Below are 18,660 nucleotides of genomic sequence, written 5' to 3' on the forward strand. Positions count from 1 at the left end.
CTTTGAAAAGGCCCACTAAATTTATTAGATGTAAGATAAGGGGAATGAAAACACACTTTTAATCATCAAATGTAACTTGTTGTGGGATAGTTGCCAACTTAGATTAGTAGTATATATGATTTTCTTCGAAATTATCTTTCAGTACATCTCTCGGTTGTTGTTTTATTCAACAAAATGAATAACACTATATTTCAATTTCTAATAATCAGTCAGTATGGAAGACAGTGAAATTATTTACTTGGTTAAATTATGTTTATTAATTGAAATGTTTAGTCGACCCAACTTTGCTGAAGCAGTATTTTCATCATACGACTTCTTATTCCGATGTATAGAAGTCTAGACATAAAACACTCGACCACTTAGTAACTAATTCTGACCTGATTCACTGACAAGATTAAAGGTTTGGATGAATTATTTTTAAAAATACGTTAAACTTACTGTTTAGCTCATGATTAATAAACTGCAAATTAAGTAATATGAATTGAATAAGTTACGAAAAGTCTTGATTTTAAACATACTTACCTCATAGTTCACGTCACCATTGAAAACCATTAAGGATTGGACAGTTAATTTATCTTGAAATGGAACTACTCAGCAATGCTCATTCGTGACCTTTCAAACGGGAACCGAAATTTAGACCTTCGGACCTGCGCGCTAATGCACATCCTCTATACCAATGAACTGACAACTAATGCTGCACATGTTGAACACCAACTAATTCAAGATACTGTACAACCCTCATCCATTACCTTCGGTGAAAAGCTGTTTCACATTAAATATGATTGAACTCCAGTCGTCAAGATTTAAGTCTACAACTGTGAAACCGATTGAAGTTGAACATGTAGATGACTGCTCATTGATCTAGAGGTTGTCCATTGACGCACGAGACCGGAGGTCTTGAGTTCATGGGTGAACATTGATGAGGAACCCCATCTCAGGACAAAACGACCACCCAATGTCCGCAGGTTTTCGATGATGGTCTAGCTATGGTCAGTTCACGATTTAAGCTATGATACTGATATCAGATTACATTTGGTGACTGAAACGCCTAGATTATTATTTTAATTACTTAATAAAATTCATCATCAAAGATCTACTGACTTCACAATTTTCTTTAATTTTCTAAAAACTGCTTATGGGTTAGTAGAATCTTTCATTTTGTTAAAAAATTAAAAAACGCACCTGAAATTTGCGCAACTATAAATTGTTGCATAGAGCAACATCAGTGAAGGCAACAGGACAAGAGTGAAGCAGTTGGTTCAACGTCTTTGTTTTTTCTAAAATCTTGTAACTCATTTCAATTTTTATATTAAAGAAAAAAATAAAGTTATGTTACAATCAAGCGATAAAGAAAATACTTTTGTTATATGTTTTTTGTTAAACTACAAAAGAAAGTGTTAAGAAGATCCAGAATACTCCTTGTAAAATGTCCAAAGAGGCAGTGAAAACTCTGGGAAACATTCTATCTACTCAGCACTGAATAGAAGTTTCTCAGAAACACCTGGAAAGTGGAGAGTTATGGGTCATATTTTTGATTGGACGGTTACCTATCCTGTTAGTATGTTTAGTACGGTTCTGGGACCTTCCAGATGCCCAAGGTCATCTGAAATTCTATGGATACCCTAAAGTTTCTGTACATAAACGAATGTTGGAGTAAAGCGTTTTTTCCATATTTCTCTCCTGTTCAAGTTGCTGTGTACATTTAGCCTGGGGTTGTTAGAAGAGCTCAGAGAACCGAACCAAGCTTTCGGTCAGAAGATTTATCATAAATGAACATTGGTATTATAGTTTAACAATAGCACTATAGTTCCTTTTACTAAACATTATCAAAGTACTGATTAAATTAGTAGTATTAAATTAGTGCTTTATTAACAAATATGATTCAGTCTTGTATTGTTTCTCTTAAAAAAAAAAACAGATCATCTAACATACTTTATTTATCTATGTACTTTCAATGGTTTACCTCTAATTTTTAAAAAGCCAACATGTTAATTTGTTATTTGTGATGATTATTCATGACTTCAGTAACGATAATCCTTGAGTTAATTAACACGTCTTAAAATGGAGAATTTCGTTCATTTCCGATCATTTTAAGAAATAACTAATGTAATTTTAACTATACTCTTTTGTCCTTTGAACTTGCAGTCCCAATGAAACCAAGAAAATTACATCTGGTGGACATACACAAAAGAACTCGTTTAACGTCAGTATTATCAGGAACGGAACAAGCTGGTGTACATGGACAAGTAGACCTACCATATTTATGTGTTGAATTAGCATGGGATCCCCCTGAAGGTCTACACACTACAAAACAAATCAGTTATCAAGTATTTGTTAGACTGATAGGTCCGCAAGAATTAATAGAAGAACTAACAGATACTACATTAAGTTCCAGTGAATTGTATGGATCCAGTTTAGAACGTGAAGGTGGCCATCCACTATTACAAAGGAGATTATTAGCTAATGTTACTGGAAATACATTTAGATCGTCAGAAAGTGACAGAATTGGTAAGTAAAGTTGTAAACTGTGAAAATTTTCAATTTTAACTTGTTATTCATCAGAACTTATAGACCTTTATTGTACAAAAATTACAGAAATATTTATATTTTGTTTTTACTCTGGTATATGGTTTCGTAGATACCTCAACAATAAAGTTTACTTCATTTGGCTTACAACTTAAGAAATAAAAACTTTAACAAGTTATTTTACAAATCAATAAAACGAAAAATTCAGAAAATTATGTCAGTTAAATAGGGATTGATTTCAGGTAAGATGGTGGTTGGAGGTGGTCAACAGGAAACCCTGGACCCGGGTTTCGTGCTACTTGGAACTCGTCAGCAAGGTGTACATGTAATCTTGAGGGAACTGGTGCTCCCTGACGGATTCGATCCCGTGTCACTCAGCTTCACAGTCAGTGACGTTACCACTGAGCCGCAACCGAACTGACTGATTTCAAAACTTATAAATAACCGCGGGATCGTGGATGTGCACTACTGAGGAGTTCCACGGCCGTTCAGTGCTTCCACGTTTTCCATGGTTGTCTAGCTTCAATTGATTCATGATTTCAACTATATAATAAATAACCCTTATGAAATAATCTCAGGTAATATCACCAGGAGGTCATTCAATATTGGGATAAAACTTTTTATTTTGAAAGAATTTGAATAGTATAAGCAGACATAAACTGAATCTGACAGATTATATTTGATCTGTCAAATTTAGTTGGTTAAATTCAAATTTGTCCTAGTCCAACCTTGAACCAACTTGTAACATCGTAAGAAATGTTATTCTTTCTATTGGTTTATTTATAGTTTTTGTGTTATGTAACATTTTATTTGATATAATACCCAAACAGTACAACGACAGGTAATGTTGTTTTTTTCCACAGTATTTAATTATAGACCATTGGATTATAGGTCCAATTGTTACTCTGTTTATTTTCACTTTGGTAGAATGATTTACCATCACATAATAGATCTGCCTTAAAGTTGACTGTTTAAGAAGGTGTACTTGATTAATCATAAACTAGTTAGCAATAAAAGAAGACTATAAAATTAAGAAAGAAATTAAATAACTACCCTTGGGTATAAAACAACTAGAAATCCACTTGAACACTATGATTCACAAGCTATTTAATAATGAGAATGGGTATTCAAGAAATAATCTTGTTAGTAATATATTCATTAATTTCTATCAGGATGTATATTCTTTTTTTGTTTAAATTTCATAGAATTTCTTATGATTAATTCCTTTGCCAAGTAGGACAAAGTTGATTTGTCAAAAATGTAGTAAAGACTATAAAAAAATATTAAATCTAACACAAGTAAAACCATGAATAGGATATAAACAAAGATGGATAGTGGCTTGTAGTGGAATCCAGTTTGATGCGCCTTTCGTCCTATTTGGGACTCGTCAGCTGGATGTACCTGCATCTCAGAGTTGATGTTTGCTCTGGGACTCGAACCCAGCACTGTTCGCTCCAAACTCTATCACGTTATCTACTCAGCTACTGAGTCCTAATAGCCACCTACTTGTGCCTTGGGGTGAAGTTTAAATTCACTTCATGTTGTTTACTTGTATCTTCCCATTGTTGTTTAGGATTGAAATTGATCAGTCTCTTGTTGGCATATGTACATTCTGTACGGGATGCCTCCATATTGCCTAAAGTCACAAGGAGAGTCTGAATAGAAAGCGCCTAAAAACAAATCAAACTTTTGGTGAACAGATAAATAGGCAGAGAGTAATCAACTAAAAAATTTCTTCATTTTTCTTAATCATCTCTCCACTGGATTTTTGTAGACGGCCTCGGATTACAGAGGGTACTCTAGCGACTATGGACAAACACAAAAGCAATAGTATTCATAATAACAAATATTTTTAAGTATCTTATCTTTCTTACGCCTGTTACTCCCAATGGACCATAGGCCGCCGACCAGCATAAATATGTTTAAGTATTGATTTATATTAACGACCTGATTATATTGAGAGCTACTTCCAGTAGGAAGGATCTAGATCAGTATGTCGCTACAGTTCAGTATGAATCAGCCGCCAAAACGAAATATGAAACTAGTTGACCAAGTTATCGACTGTTGTTTTGAGCCATGGTAGTTGAAGCTCTCTCAATTTTCATGAACAAATAATTGAGGATCCTGATTGACAGGGTTTAGAATCAGTCTCAATAGCTTGGATGCATTCACCTTTCGTTCTCCGTTAAGTACTTAGCTTCAAGATTAGTTTTTACTTTTTATCTTGCAAATTCATTTATTCACATCAAAACAAATTCAACTTGCTTAATGCCCTATATTTTTACTAAGACTAGTACAACCGGTCCGCATATGTACCAAGTCCCAAGTTACTTATAACTGACTGACTGATGCGACACAAAAATCTCTCTGTCAAGTGACCGGAAGTAATCCTCAAATCATTAAATTGTATTCCGTAGTTTAAACCAAGGATTAATCTTAGCTAGGAGACCATTGAAAACCGGGAAGCACAGGACAGCTGTTTTATCTTAGGATCGGATTCTTCGGCATAAATGGTTTTGCACTGTCAGCATCCTCATCACTAATCGCCGACTCGGTAATCTACCTGTTGATAGCTCACTTCGAAATCTGAAGGTCCTAGGTCTGTTTCCCGGTGGGTTGGTAAGTGAGCACTACTTAAGTGTCCCGTATCCAATCCAAACAACTGTCTATTACTTCCCTGTTTTGATTGGTTGCTTAAATCATATGAGTTAGTGATACAAATTATAAAGTTCAGCAACTTTCATTACGCTATCTTATTCACATAATTTAACATGCTAACCGATAATTGGTTACTTCAATGTAATTACTAGATTCAGTTTTCTTAAACTTATTTATTCAAGATAAACATGGTAGGCCTAATTTCATCTGCCATTTAATATCAATTATCAGATTAGTTATATCAAATCTAAATCACATTACTTCCACGATCTCTTTTCTACATTTAACAACAGAGGTATCTAAATCAACTCAATGAAGTGTTACTAATTTTATTTATTATTATTTTCCAACATATGGCTCATATGATCTTTTGATGGTATTTTGCCAAAGGAAACCTTGCCTCACATTTACCGTTGAAACATAAACTATAAAGATTACAATAATCCTAAGTAAACATTTTTATCAATATTTAGATGACATATGGTTGTATCATGTTCAATATGACTAGGAACTGATACATCATAACGATACATTTACACTGATATATAAGATATATTTTTTAAGTTAAGAATCTATTTATTGATTTTATATACTTACACTTAGTTCTTTGTCGAATCTTACAGAGAATTGTGTCTATTATTTACTAAGTAACTACCATCTGTTCATGTCAGGAAAAGGATAAGAGTATTCATTTTTAAAGATCCACTACAGTTCTAAACTTTGAATGATGGATTAAGTGTTCAGAAAAAAAATTTTGTGACGATCTATATCACACAATGTTAAACTATCTTTTGAATAAATTTTAAAATTTAGTTTATTGTCCTAATTTATATCAAGGGGATATAATAACCTAGAATAAATGTTTCGCTAATTCATGTTATTTCGGCCATTGTTTTGGTAATTCTAAGCTGGAAGAGCTTTCTATTGGCCTACTCTTTTAGAACTCTGTACGGTGTTCTATATATATTAATTCTGTCAACGATGATTAAAACCATTTTATTGTCTACAGTAGAAATATCGTTTGTAGTAATCAGCCCGTAGTTTGTAAACTACTTAAGTTCCCTTGATAACGTGTTATAGCCTCACCTTAACTCGAACATAAGTCGTTATTGAGGTGTATAATTGTTTACACCAATAACTTTGGGGTCACTGGGGGATCTGGGAGTCATCTACCCGATTCTCTCTACAGTTTTGTTTGTGGACTGATGAGGAGTATCGATCGTTGGTGGAACAGTCATTCAATATTTGGTAAGCTTTAATAATTTCATAAATAGTTGAAGTCTATGGTACAAGTATCTCCAAAAACAGTCTACATTTCAAATGACTATGATATTCTTAAATTATTCATTTTTTTGTAAATATTGTTGGTAATAGAGTTTAGTCCAAACTTGTGATAAATCATTAAAAATCAATGAGCAGTGGAAAACTGCTTCATCATAAACTGTGATCTCATTCACAACCTCACCTGGCATTGTACCGAGAACCTTAATGTTCTACAGCAAGTACATTTTATTTACATCAATAAGTCAACATCCTAAGGTTAACATTTACTACTCCATGAAATTACTGAAGTAGTTTGAAGATCATTCAGTACCATAAGCGGTAAAGTAATCAAGTGGTATATCTACTTGTTTCATTCAACAAAAAGATGAAGTCTTTCAGATCAAATGTTCTATGAAAAGAAATTTTATATACATATTAGAGTAATTTAACTCTTAATATAAGTACTTCGTTTTTGATGACTTGTTCAAATACTGTACCGTATTTCTCGTTAGATATGTTTTGACATTGATCTCTTTTAAGTGATGAAATAGTCAGGACAGTGTCATCCTGATCTTAGAAAAAAACTAGAGTACAAGTGTAACTAAATAAGTTATTCTCAGACTTATTATTAGCTAAATTTGCTTTAATTCTTACCATCAAAATAATATGTACATCACTTGACAGTAAACATTTAAGTCAAAGTATTACTATTAAGCAAATACGCATGGCACCCGGAAAATTGACCATTTAAAAACCTTTAAATCATGAAAAAAACACGAAACACTGAAGAATATAACGGAAATCTTAATTTATCTAACACAAAGAAGGGATTGTGAACATTCATACGGCTCAAATCAATTTTAGATATAACTAGTTATGTAAGTCACATTATATATACACGTATATATTTATATTCAAAATCTAACCTATTTACTATACTTGAAATTTAAAGGTTATGGATTAACCTACTTATTTGAAGTTGCACTTATGAATACAAGTTCAGTAGGTCTTACAGCTCAATTAGAGGTGACCACACCAGATGCACGTGAGTTAATTTTTTTAAAAAAAGCTGTTTAATTAATTTTAAAAGTGATTTTCTTTATTATGACGATCCTAATTTTTAAACAGTTTTTTTGATGGGATATCAGTCCATGATGAATGTTCCCCAATACACCAACAAAGAATGATCAGCTTAAACTTAAAACAACAGAAAAAATCTCATTTGGATAGTGATAAAAAGCCGAATGTTTAAAACATACAAATCACTATGATTTCTACTGATATATTAATAAACAGTATAACTATTTAACAAAAAGTCATTTCAATGTATGGCTAATTATTTACCACGTTTATTGTATTTCTCAAGTTGTATACATAAATTGAATTCATATCATCATGATTCATAAACTGTGTGGATTAATCAACAAACGAGTACATACACAAATAATTTTATGTAGAACAGTTAGTTATAAACATCACTGGGGTACCAGCTTATGTGGATCGTTTATATTGTGAATATGTTATCTTACTTAAATCAATACAAGAAAGAAGGAGCAAAAACTATTCGGTATTAGGAAGGTACCATACAAAAATAACTCAAGATGGTCGTATGACATTGTGGAATGACTGAAGTTAGACTTGTATACGGTTGGATTTCAGGTTATTAGTTTGTAGACTGAAAGTTCTTGGTTGAAACCGAATGTTCTGGGCTCGGCTCCTGGTCCTAGGGTCATGATTGCTCACTACTACTGAGTCTCATATTAGGACAAAACATTCTTCCAGTGCTTCCATGCTTTCACTGGTTGTTTTACTGAGATCAGTATAGGATCTTAATAAAATTCAATAATCACCATCACCCCATACTTATATGAATTAAAATGGTGTTACAGTGAATGAAAAATAATGTCCCCATCTATCAAAAAAAGTAATTATATTTTAGTAGATATAATATGAGGAAGTGTTTTCATAACACACTTCACCTCTCTACATTGTCTAGTTATAAAAACGACTTTTTTTTCGAAAAAGCAAGCAGTGTAACTCCCTTTTTCTGATAAAAAATACTTGAGACAGAAAGACAATTAAATGTTATACTCTCATCATGATAAAAATATCTGTCACATAAACCATTTCGTAATATACATGGAAAAATTTATTTTCATTAATGTTCTTTATAGAGAAGAGAAAAAACTAGTATTATCACATAACTTTCACGTAAATAGTTAGGTATTATGAAACTTATAAGTAAATGTAGCAGCAGCGTCTGCATCAGTAGGCATCAACATACACAGAGGAAAAGCAAGATCCAACCCAATCACACTTGATGGAGAAACTCTGGAAGAGGTGGAAAGTTTCACTTATCTGGATAGCATCATAGATGAACGTGGAGAGTCTGATACAGAAGTAAAGGCGAGTATTGGCAAAGCAAGGGCACCATTCATAAAAACAGACACATAGAACTCAAAACAAATGTCAACCAGTATTAAAGTTACCATCTTCAAAACGAACGTCGAGACAGTTCTACTTTACAGAGCTGAAACTTGGAGAACTACCACAACTATATTCAAAAATGTACAAGTATTTATAAGCGATTGTCTACGCAAGATACTCAATGTCTGTTGACCGGATTCCATTAGCAACAGTCTATTGTGGGAGAGAATAAACCAACTTCCACCTGAAAAGTATATTATTAAAAGACGTTGTAAGTGAATAGGACGCACATTGAGGAAATCATAAAACTGCATCACAAGGTAAGTGCTATCCTGGAATCTTGAAAGGAAACGAAAATGAGGGAGGCCAATGAACATACTACATTGAGAATTGGAAGCAGAGATGAAAAGGATCAATAGCAACTGGAAAGGATTGTTCGGGACAGAATTGGATGATTAATGCTGGTGGGTGGCCTATGCTCCTCTGTGAGGGGTAACAGGAGTAAGTAGTAAATGTATAACTAAACAGCATCAGTTATTATAATGATTGTCATACAAAAATGTAAGTTATATCAGTTAGTTAAAAGCGATCTCAATGTTATTGCTGAAATAATCTTCATATTCTGTAAACATATACATATTTGAATAAAGGACTATAAGTCAAAATTTGTATGAACTACATTGGTGCACAAACCTTGTTGATGCTATACAGTATAAACATTAGTTGTGAAAAATTGTAAATACTCTGCGAAATCTTTACCTGGTTTCTAAGACTCGTCAAGAAAATTTTTGTAAATGATACTATGGAATGCATATGTAGATTAACAAGACCTACCGCTTGCGTTTGTTTACATAATAATCTGAGTTATTAAAAAAATTTGCAGCTCAGGTGGATGATTTGGGTGGTGTCATGTTTTCTGAGCTTGATTGAATGCCTTTCATTGTTGTTGCGCATAAGATTATCTCCCACTTTATCATGTGAACGTGATCTATTCAAGTTCTTCCACAAAACCTCGGTCACTCCTTACTAATGACCTTATTCATAGTTCGTTGTGTTCATAGTTGTTTTGATTTCGTGTGTTCTTTTATTGACATCAGCTGTCTTCTGCAGTTTACATCTTACCGTGTGGCTGATTGACCTATTCTGTGTGATTTAATAGACTGAAACTATATCAGTATGGTTGCTGATTCACAATTTTAATCTACGTTCTGTACTCCTAGAGATTCTCTTAAACTCTTAGAGTTTCCTCGATCTAGAATTTTGATGATACTTTCACCTACGTATACATGAACATGTATCATCAGGGAGATCATATGAAATGTCACTTATATCAATGCAATTAAACAACCAAAACAATGTATAAAGGGAACTCTCAGAAAGACAGAAGTCTAGAAGCATAGTATTCAAACCAATCAAACCATCTAGCATAGACAGCACTATACCATCACAAAACATACAAACTGAATAAAGTTCTCTGTTATAGTAACTTAATTAAGTAAAACAGTTTTCCATCAAAATCTGTAGATACTTTATGTTTTCTACATAGGAACTTGTTCTAGACAAACACTGAAACTGAAAGAATAACGTAAAACTAGGGGCCAACACGTGACGTCCTTATTGTTTATTTTGTTATTCTTTTAAACATACTTCCATTCATTCCAACTATAATTGGAACTAGAATGATATCTACAAATTTTCAAGCCTCAAACTATATACAATGTTTAATGATATCATTTTAGACAAATAAACCTGAATTCCTATCCTCATATTTCACATGTATTGTTTTTATTAATGACTAAATAAATAGGAAAACAAAGAGGTAGGAAAGTTTCTTTGTGATTAATTTCCGAATTACATTACCTTTAATGTTATTTTAACTTGATAAATTAGTGTTTTGTGGCTATGAATGCTTTTCGTAAAACATACTTTCGAGATTCTAATTTATTTGTATAGAATTTGTTAACTATTTGGATTTTATAAGCAAAGATGGTTAGTGGCTAGCAGTGGAATCCAGCACACGCGTTTCATCCTATTTGGGACTCGTCAGCTGGATGTACCTGTATCTCAGAGTTGATGTTCACTCTAGGACTCGAACTCAGTACCTTTCGCTTCGAACGCCATCGCGTTATCCACTCAGCTAATGAGTCCTGATAGCCACTTGCTTGTGCAATGGGGTGAAGTTTAAATTCACTTAATATTGATTCTTTGAATCTTCCCATTGATGTTGAGGGCTGCAACTGGTCAGTCTCTTATTGGCCATATGTGCATACTGTTTGTATTAACTTATTAGTATTGTTCAGTAGTATATTATGCACAAATATTGACAATAATAGTAGAACTTTCTACATGTTATATAAGCATACTAGAACTGACAATAAATTGCAATTAATGAGGGAAGTAGTTTCATGAATAGACGAAATTGGTTTTCGGTTGTATTGATTATGAACTTAAAGTTTTCAGTACGAAACAATATAGTTGTCTCATCTTGTTCTCCGATCGCATCTTTATCGTATGTGTGGTATAATCTAATTATTCAATGTTCAATAATCCAAATTCATTGTATGACGTTGCATCACTCTGACCTGAATACTTAAGAATATCCAAAGAATAAGACTTATGATTGCATTTAATAATATGCTATAGAATAAAATCTCTTTCATTAGTATGGACCAAATACAACAAAAAAAACAGTGATTTGAAAGAAATCATTCAATATATCAGCATGATGTAAACGTCACATGATAGTCAGTTTCATCTTTTATATACAAACTTAGCCTTAGTACACCCTTGTGTATTTCACACTTTACAAATTGACTAACATCACTTGGTAGTATTTGATATGATAGGGTTTTTTTTAAAAAAAAATTTGTTTCCATCTATCACATCACCAGCATAGATCAAATCAAAGACTTTGGTTTTGCTGTTTATTCGTAGTTTCAAGTAGATTTTATGATAATGTTTACTGAATGCTGTTTTTGCACACTTCAGTGGGAATAAACGCGTAAATATATTTGAGGATAGTTTTATTAACAAGCGAGATACAATGGTTTCAAAATGTTTATATGTTATGTGTTTATTATATCATCCTATCTATTCCCTACTTTCCTTTTGGTGATTCTCCCTAATTACATACGTACTAGGTTGTGAATCTATACACATTCGTTTGACGGCAAACAACTCACCAGACAACTTACATCAAATAAAGTGGAAAGAGAAATAAATGATAAAGAGATAAGTTTGTACTTATGCACTGGAACCAATATGTTAAAAGGTCTGGGTAGTTGACCTTGTGCATTCATGTTTCACTTATGTTTAGGATTTTGTTTAAACAACTGATAAAATTATTCGACTTTATCTATTACTTTCTTCTAGCTCCTTCTAGCAGTCCACTACATGTTCGCTTAAGTGGTTTATCATCAAGTTCCGTTGAAGTTAGCTGGGCTCCACCTCCTGTACAATATCGTAATGGGAAACTTACTGGTTATGAAGTTAGAATTTTCGAAGTTGGTGCTGAAACACAAACTGAGACTATAATCAAAGTGACAGTACCAGGACAAAGACAATATACAGCAAGAGGATTAAAAGAGAAAACATTTTATACATTTATGGTTAGAGCATTTACTTCAGCTGGACCGGGCCCTTGGTCTGGTGCAAGTAATATACGTACAAGTATTGAGTGTAAGCATTATTACGTCATTGTTTATATATAAATTATAAGAATTTTTCTGGAGAAAAAGATATTAATTAATGAAAATAAGGATGAACTTTACACAACAACTGATGATGCATTCCCTTTTGAAACGTTTGATCGGTTAAACATTTATCCCTTCAAAAACGCAACCTGATTTTCATTAATATACTATCTAAATATGACGAGAAAATGTATAACATAAAACGCGATTTCATGGATTCGTTGAGGTTGGACATTAACACTTGGATTCCGCCTCAGTGGTTTAGAGGTTAAGTGTTCGCGTGCGAAGCCGAAGCCCTTGGGTTCGAGTCTAGCGAGGGAGGTCGTGGATGCGTACCACTGAAGATTCCCATGCTAAGACGAAACGAACGTCTATTGCTTTCAGGTTTTTAATGGTGGTCTAACATCAGTCGGTTCTTAATCTCAATCAAAAACAGACAAAATAAGCGTTTTGTAAATAATCATAAAAAAATGTACAGTTGGAATATTACGTTGTATTATTTCATGTGAATAACGAAATAGTATTCAGATGCTATTGGGAGATTATAAAACTGCGGACTACTAGATCCTAACTAAGTGACCTGAAATCATTAAACTCAACGTAAGACTTAAAGATCGTTTCTTCAACTCACGGTCGATTATTAGCTACAAATAGGTATAAGATTCCGTACTTGGTTTTCAGTGAATGTCTAGTCGATTTTGTTCCATGTTTCGAAGTATTTAAAAATGGAATAATTTCCTCTAACTTGGTATTCTAGGCGAAGATAACTGTATTAACATTTGCCACGAGCGAACTGGTTGAAAATGACATTCCTTCTTATTCTTTTCTTTTCCCCTAAATAAAAAAATGATTTTCAGTGCCACCTCCACCTTTGGATATTCAAGCTTCAAGAATTAACCAACATCAAATCAAAGTTACTTGGCGCATACCAACACGTGAAGATCAAAGTGGTGTAGGCAGTAAACAAATTTCAATACAAGGTTTTCGTCTTCTCTATTCTGCTAATAATAATCCTTATGAATCGGGTCAATGGACCTCGTTTGATGTTGGCCCAGTTAATATGGCCATTATAAGTCATTTAGAAAGTAAAACGAGTTACGTAATTTGTATTAAATCACGTGGACCAGATGGTCGTTATGGTGACTGCAGTCAGCCGGTAATTAGTCGACTAGCCAGCGGTAATGGTGAAAGTGATTTCTCAGTACGTGGTTTATTTTGTTCTGGAGATGATACCAGTGTGAAGGTTACTTGGCAACAGCCTAAACGAACAGAAAAACTAGAAGGCTTTAAAGTGAGTGAATAATATTAACTTTTTACTTTAATAACCTCTAAATTTCAAACAAACTGTAATTTAAATTACTGGCTTTCTAGACTCAGTAGGTTAATTAATAACGTGATGTTTAAAGCTATGAGCTATTGGTTTGAGTCTCCGTGTGAACATCAACGTTAGGATCCAGGTGCATCCAAATAATAAATTCTAAACAGGAAAAAACACACCTCTTAGATTCTACTACTAGACATGATCGATCTATTCTACAAATGGCACATGAGCTAAGATTTTTCTAAATGAAAAAAGTAATTTCATCTAGTAGTAAAATGAAGTAACTAAATTAAACAATTTTATTAAAAGGTGTATGTTCACTTGTTTATTGGTATAAATTCATAAATCCAGTTTAACAGATTCCACATTATTATTGTGGTGTAGGCCATTTACGTCGACAGACATAAGTAGTATGAAGCACTAATCGAAAGTGGAAATCCAGACAGCAGAAGGTTAAGATCAAGTTGAAGAGAATGGAGAGGGAAATTCGAAAGGAATTCTGAATAGGAAGAATCATACAGAATGTGAAGGACAAATGATGGGAATTCGAAAATGAAGCATTCAATGTATGGTTCTCATATTTTACAAAGATACATCGGATGTTCCCACCTGTGTTCTCGTTTGCTACAATATGTTAACAGTCAATGTTCAATGTTATTCTTATTGTCATCCATAGTTTAATTGTTTCAATTGTATTTTTTGTAATATCGCCAATTTATTGTTGCAGTAAAAACTTAATCCTATTTGTACTTTGTATAAACTTTATTCACACTATAAAGAATAATCTTAGAAATAATGAACCTTCTTTGATTTTAGAAACAATATTTCATTAGCACTGATAGAACAAATGAATATGACATAATTACCGCTAAGTGATTAGTCATTATCAATAATATACTTTCCTCTTTTAGTGACAATAAATAGAGAAACACTTGATAATTCTAGAGTTTTGAGTAGTCTATTTCTACTATATTGTCAGCGGCTTTTTGATTGACATTTATATATAGTAAAAATACGATCAGTCAACTACGTATAATTCTAATTCATTTTTGTATAGCTGCATCCAACTGACGAGTCCAAAATACGACAAAACGCTTATTCTGGATTCCACTACTAGCCAATATCCATCTCTACTTAAATATAATTCTGTATAAAATAGTTTTTTATATAAACAGTACAAAGTTATAATTAAATGGATAGAAACATATCTGTTGCAACACATCAAGATTCCATCTATTCTCTGTGTTGACAATATATACATGGTCCACGAGGGTGCTTGGTACCTGTGTGGTTGCGCCACAGGTTTGAGGTGTACTGTTCAGATTGTAGCGTTGAAGCCCATATAGTGTCTGGTTCTCCTATGGGATGGGATAGAGCTGTACTGCTCGGGTTAAGCCTGGGCAGTGTCTAGCTTTCCTGTTAAACGGGATTGAACTGTACTGTTTGGGTTGTCACGTGGAAGTCTGGTTAGTATCTGGTTCTCCTGAAAACCAGTATAAATTTACCCTTGCCCTCAAGGGTATATTATATAACTGTGAATAATATACATATATATATACATGTAACACTAATTTTGTGGTCTTTTCAAGTTTAATACGTACTAAAATTCCATATTTTAGAATGAGGTTTTCAACTTATATTTATTTATTTATTTAATCACCACATATTGGTACAAAGGGCACCGGATACATACGCGCCACACCTCCAACTTATAACCCATTTTCAGAAGGGGTTTTGTGGAGATTTTAGTAATTTTATAGAGTTGAGATCATGAGTCAATTGAAGCTAGACCACCATGAAAAACCTGGAAGCACTGGACGGCCGTTTCGTCCTATTATGGGACTCCTCAGCAGTGCGCATCCACGATCCCGCACTCGCGAGATTCGAACCCAGGACCTACCAGTCTCGAGCCCATTTACTTACAAAACAAATTTAATAGAAGAACATAATAAGTTGGAATCTTTATTTTTATTTTTTTTATTTTTTTGTTCTAATCGATTCCATTTTATTCTATCTAATTTATTTAACTTGTTATTCATATTGATGAATAACTAATTCTTCTAATCTATCTACATAAATTTCCTTTTCCAAACAGATTTAAATTAGTTGTATATATTAAGAACAAACTTGATAAAGTTATCCTTTTAATTAGTCCCATAGATACTAAAAATAACCTTAGCAACAACAGCAACAACAAAAAGAAAAGGTTAAAAGTTGTAATGATAAAATAAATTATAATTTATTCTTAACAATGCTATTTTAGTCTAGTTAAATTGCCAGATATTAAAATGGTATTCAATTAACTATATTCATATTGTTACTTAAGTAAGAAAGGGTAATTTAATTTTAGTTACCAAGATTTTGTATACTTATAATTATGCATCATTCATTTTTAGTGGAAAAAAAAACATGTACACATTAAGATGTTTATGGTGAATTAGGAGGAAAAAAATTGGCGTATTTATTCAAAATTTTATTCATATATGAGATGGAATACCTTTAGTTCAGACATGTTTTTGTCATTTATATGAAGTTTGGGTTTTTTTTGTTGTTTTTTTTGGTTATTGACATTTTAAAACTAGAATTTTGTTAATTGTCTATTTTGTAATATGAAAACACATTGAACAGGTGCCTTGATCTTACGAAGTGGTTATCTGAACTTAGTAGCTATGTAGATCAAGGGTCGATATTGAAATTGTTAGGTACTAGGTTTAAATCTCAGTCTAGATGATAGTACATCAAACTGACAAGTATCGGATAAGGTGAAACAATCATTGTAGTTCCTACCCTTAAACATACTTCGAAATAAAAAAAAAACAAAAACCATCCACTAGTGTATTGAAACTACTCTATCTTCAGAGTAGTCACTAACAAGTTTTATGGCAAACGGAGAGCATTATACTCAAGATGAATATTTTTCGAATAAACTACTAATAAACTAGGTGATCAATTAGATTAACTTGATTTCTGATGTAATATAAGTAGAATGAGAAGAGTAAGTCTTAATCCTAGTTAACCAAAATTTAAAATTAATAAAGGTTATTAGGCGAATCCCTGATCACCATGACAAAATAGGCTAATCAAACTTCCTTTCTGTATACAAAGTTCAGGTTGGAAACATTTGATAGCGATTGCCTCTGTCAAACGAAGTAAGATCGTGTTATATCCATCAGTTGTTTTAAATGCATTACTTACATCCATCTCATCTCCAGCATCGCGAAAGCGCCTGGCGACTGCATTTGTAAAAACTTTACTCTATTTCGGCAGTAAGTTCCTAAGAATGTGCTCAGAAAAGATTGTAGAGGCTTTTTTCTCTATCCATCCTATGTACTTGCGGTAGCGATTCATAGATGCATTCAGAGGTGACGTCAGAAGTGCACAGATCTACCTCTGTATAGTATAACGAACACTTGGTGTTGTATGATGAAAACAGTTGAGAAGCAGGGAAGTTTTTTTTTCAGTGCCTCCTTGACACTTTTATCAGTTCTTCCTGAAGTCTCCTCTTCTTTTAACCGAAGGTGGTTGAAGACAGGTTTCTTTCCAGTAGTTGATTGTTTATCATCCTTGGAATACTCTCTTCCGTATTTCGTAATAACTTCTTCGGGTATCCATTTTTTATGCGATAGTTTTCCAGAATACCTAATTACTCATTTATTTTGTTGTTTGAGCATAACATCCTATCTCTTTTGAAGAGTGTTTTGTTCCCACCTTAAACCTACCCTGGTAATATTAGCTTATTATCCAGAGTGATTCGGTTTCAAATTGTTCTCACATTATTTTTATTATTATTATTATCGTTGTCTATTCTTACCCCCATTTCGAGTCTAGTTGACCTTTTATTTTTATATATAAATGTTCTTAACAAGTATATGTGTGATCAGATTGTTCGAAATGTATTGCTCTAATATATCACATAGTTCTGATAATCTTCATCTTCTTATTACACTATCGAGATCCTTAACTGTTTTACCTTGTATTATTACTTTCCAGCATATTAATACAAATATAAGTACATGTCCAAACTATGTTTATTCATACAGTTTGTATCCCCATTCGTCTTATTATCATTATTGTGGTTACGTTTCCATCATTTATCTAAACTTTACAACGTAGGTATCTTAAACATTTGTCAATAATTATATTTTCATAGTTGAAGAATTGAGAGCGAATATCCGACGCTTTAACCGAGTTGGCGGACATGGATGTTTCACTTAGGGAAGTTGGAAAACCCTGATTCCAAACCAATGGTGCACATGGGCTCCAGTATCCTGCAGAAACAAATAGTGTATGAATCAATCGTTGGTCACTGGCTACCATGGGACTGCATCTCCTCACGATGCTCCACTGCCATGTGGATCAAACCTTTAGGTCAAAGGCTCCGGGTGTGGTTCTCTCAGAAAACCATCTGTTTCAGTTTGGGCACCTCGGCAGTATCACAGCCCTCACACAAATCAAATGAGATTTGTGCGGTGCATATATATCTGGTGCCCCTTTGTACCAATATTTATGTGTTTAAATAAATAATAATAAATACGTCAATTTCAACTGTACATTCACATAGACACATTCTTACACACATATATATATACCAAAAGAGAGGTTTCACATGATATCAATCTCACTATATCGAATATTAATAAGAATAATATAACAATAATAACAGGTAATTAGAGGGGAAACCTCCTGTCTCTTGAGCTTACTTGTCTTCCTAATGTAGATGTATCATGATTATTACGTGATTTTCTTGCTTGATATGGAAATAATATAATGAAT

At 33.1% G+C, this 18,660-nt stretch overlaps 1 protein-coding gene across 1 annotated transcript in view; it reads left to right on the forward strand.

Annotated features, from left to right (window-relative positions):
- Positions 1-2,150: 2,150 nt before the first annotated feature.
- The window catches only part of Smp_134180 (putative receptor protein tyrosine phosphatase), a gene marked incomplete at both ends in the record, with an annotated part of 55,364 nt that continues 38,854 nt past the window's right edge, over positions 2,151-18,660 (forward strand). Inside the window, 4 exons of the mRNA XM_018800024.1 lie at positions 2,151-2,508; positions 7,400-7,492; positions 12,247-12,552; positions 13,424-13,857. Coding sequence (XP_018653879.1) covers positions 2,151-2,508; positions 7,400-7,492; positions 12,247-12,552; positions 13,424-13,857 — 1,191 coding nt within the window. The remainder of the gene's footprint in view (positions 2,509-7,399; positions 7,493-12,246; positions 12,553-13,423; positions 13,858-18,660) is intronic.

The sequence above is a fragment of the Schistosoma mansoni genome, chromosome W (assembly GCF_000237925.1).
Source record: "Schistosoma mansoni strain Puerto Rico chromosome W, complete genome".
Classification (NCBI taxonomy): domain Eukaryota; kingdom Metazoa; phylum Platyhelminthes; class Trematoda; order Strigeidida; family Schistosomatidae; genus Schistosoma; species Schistosoma mansoni.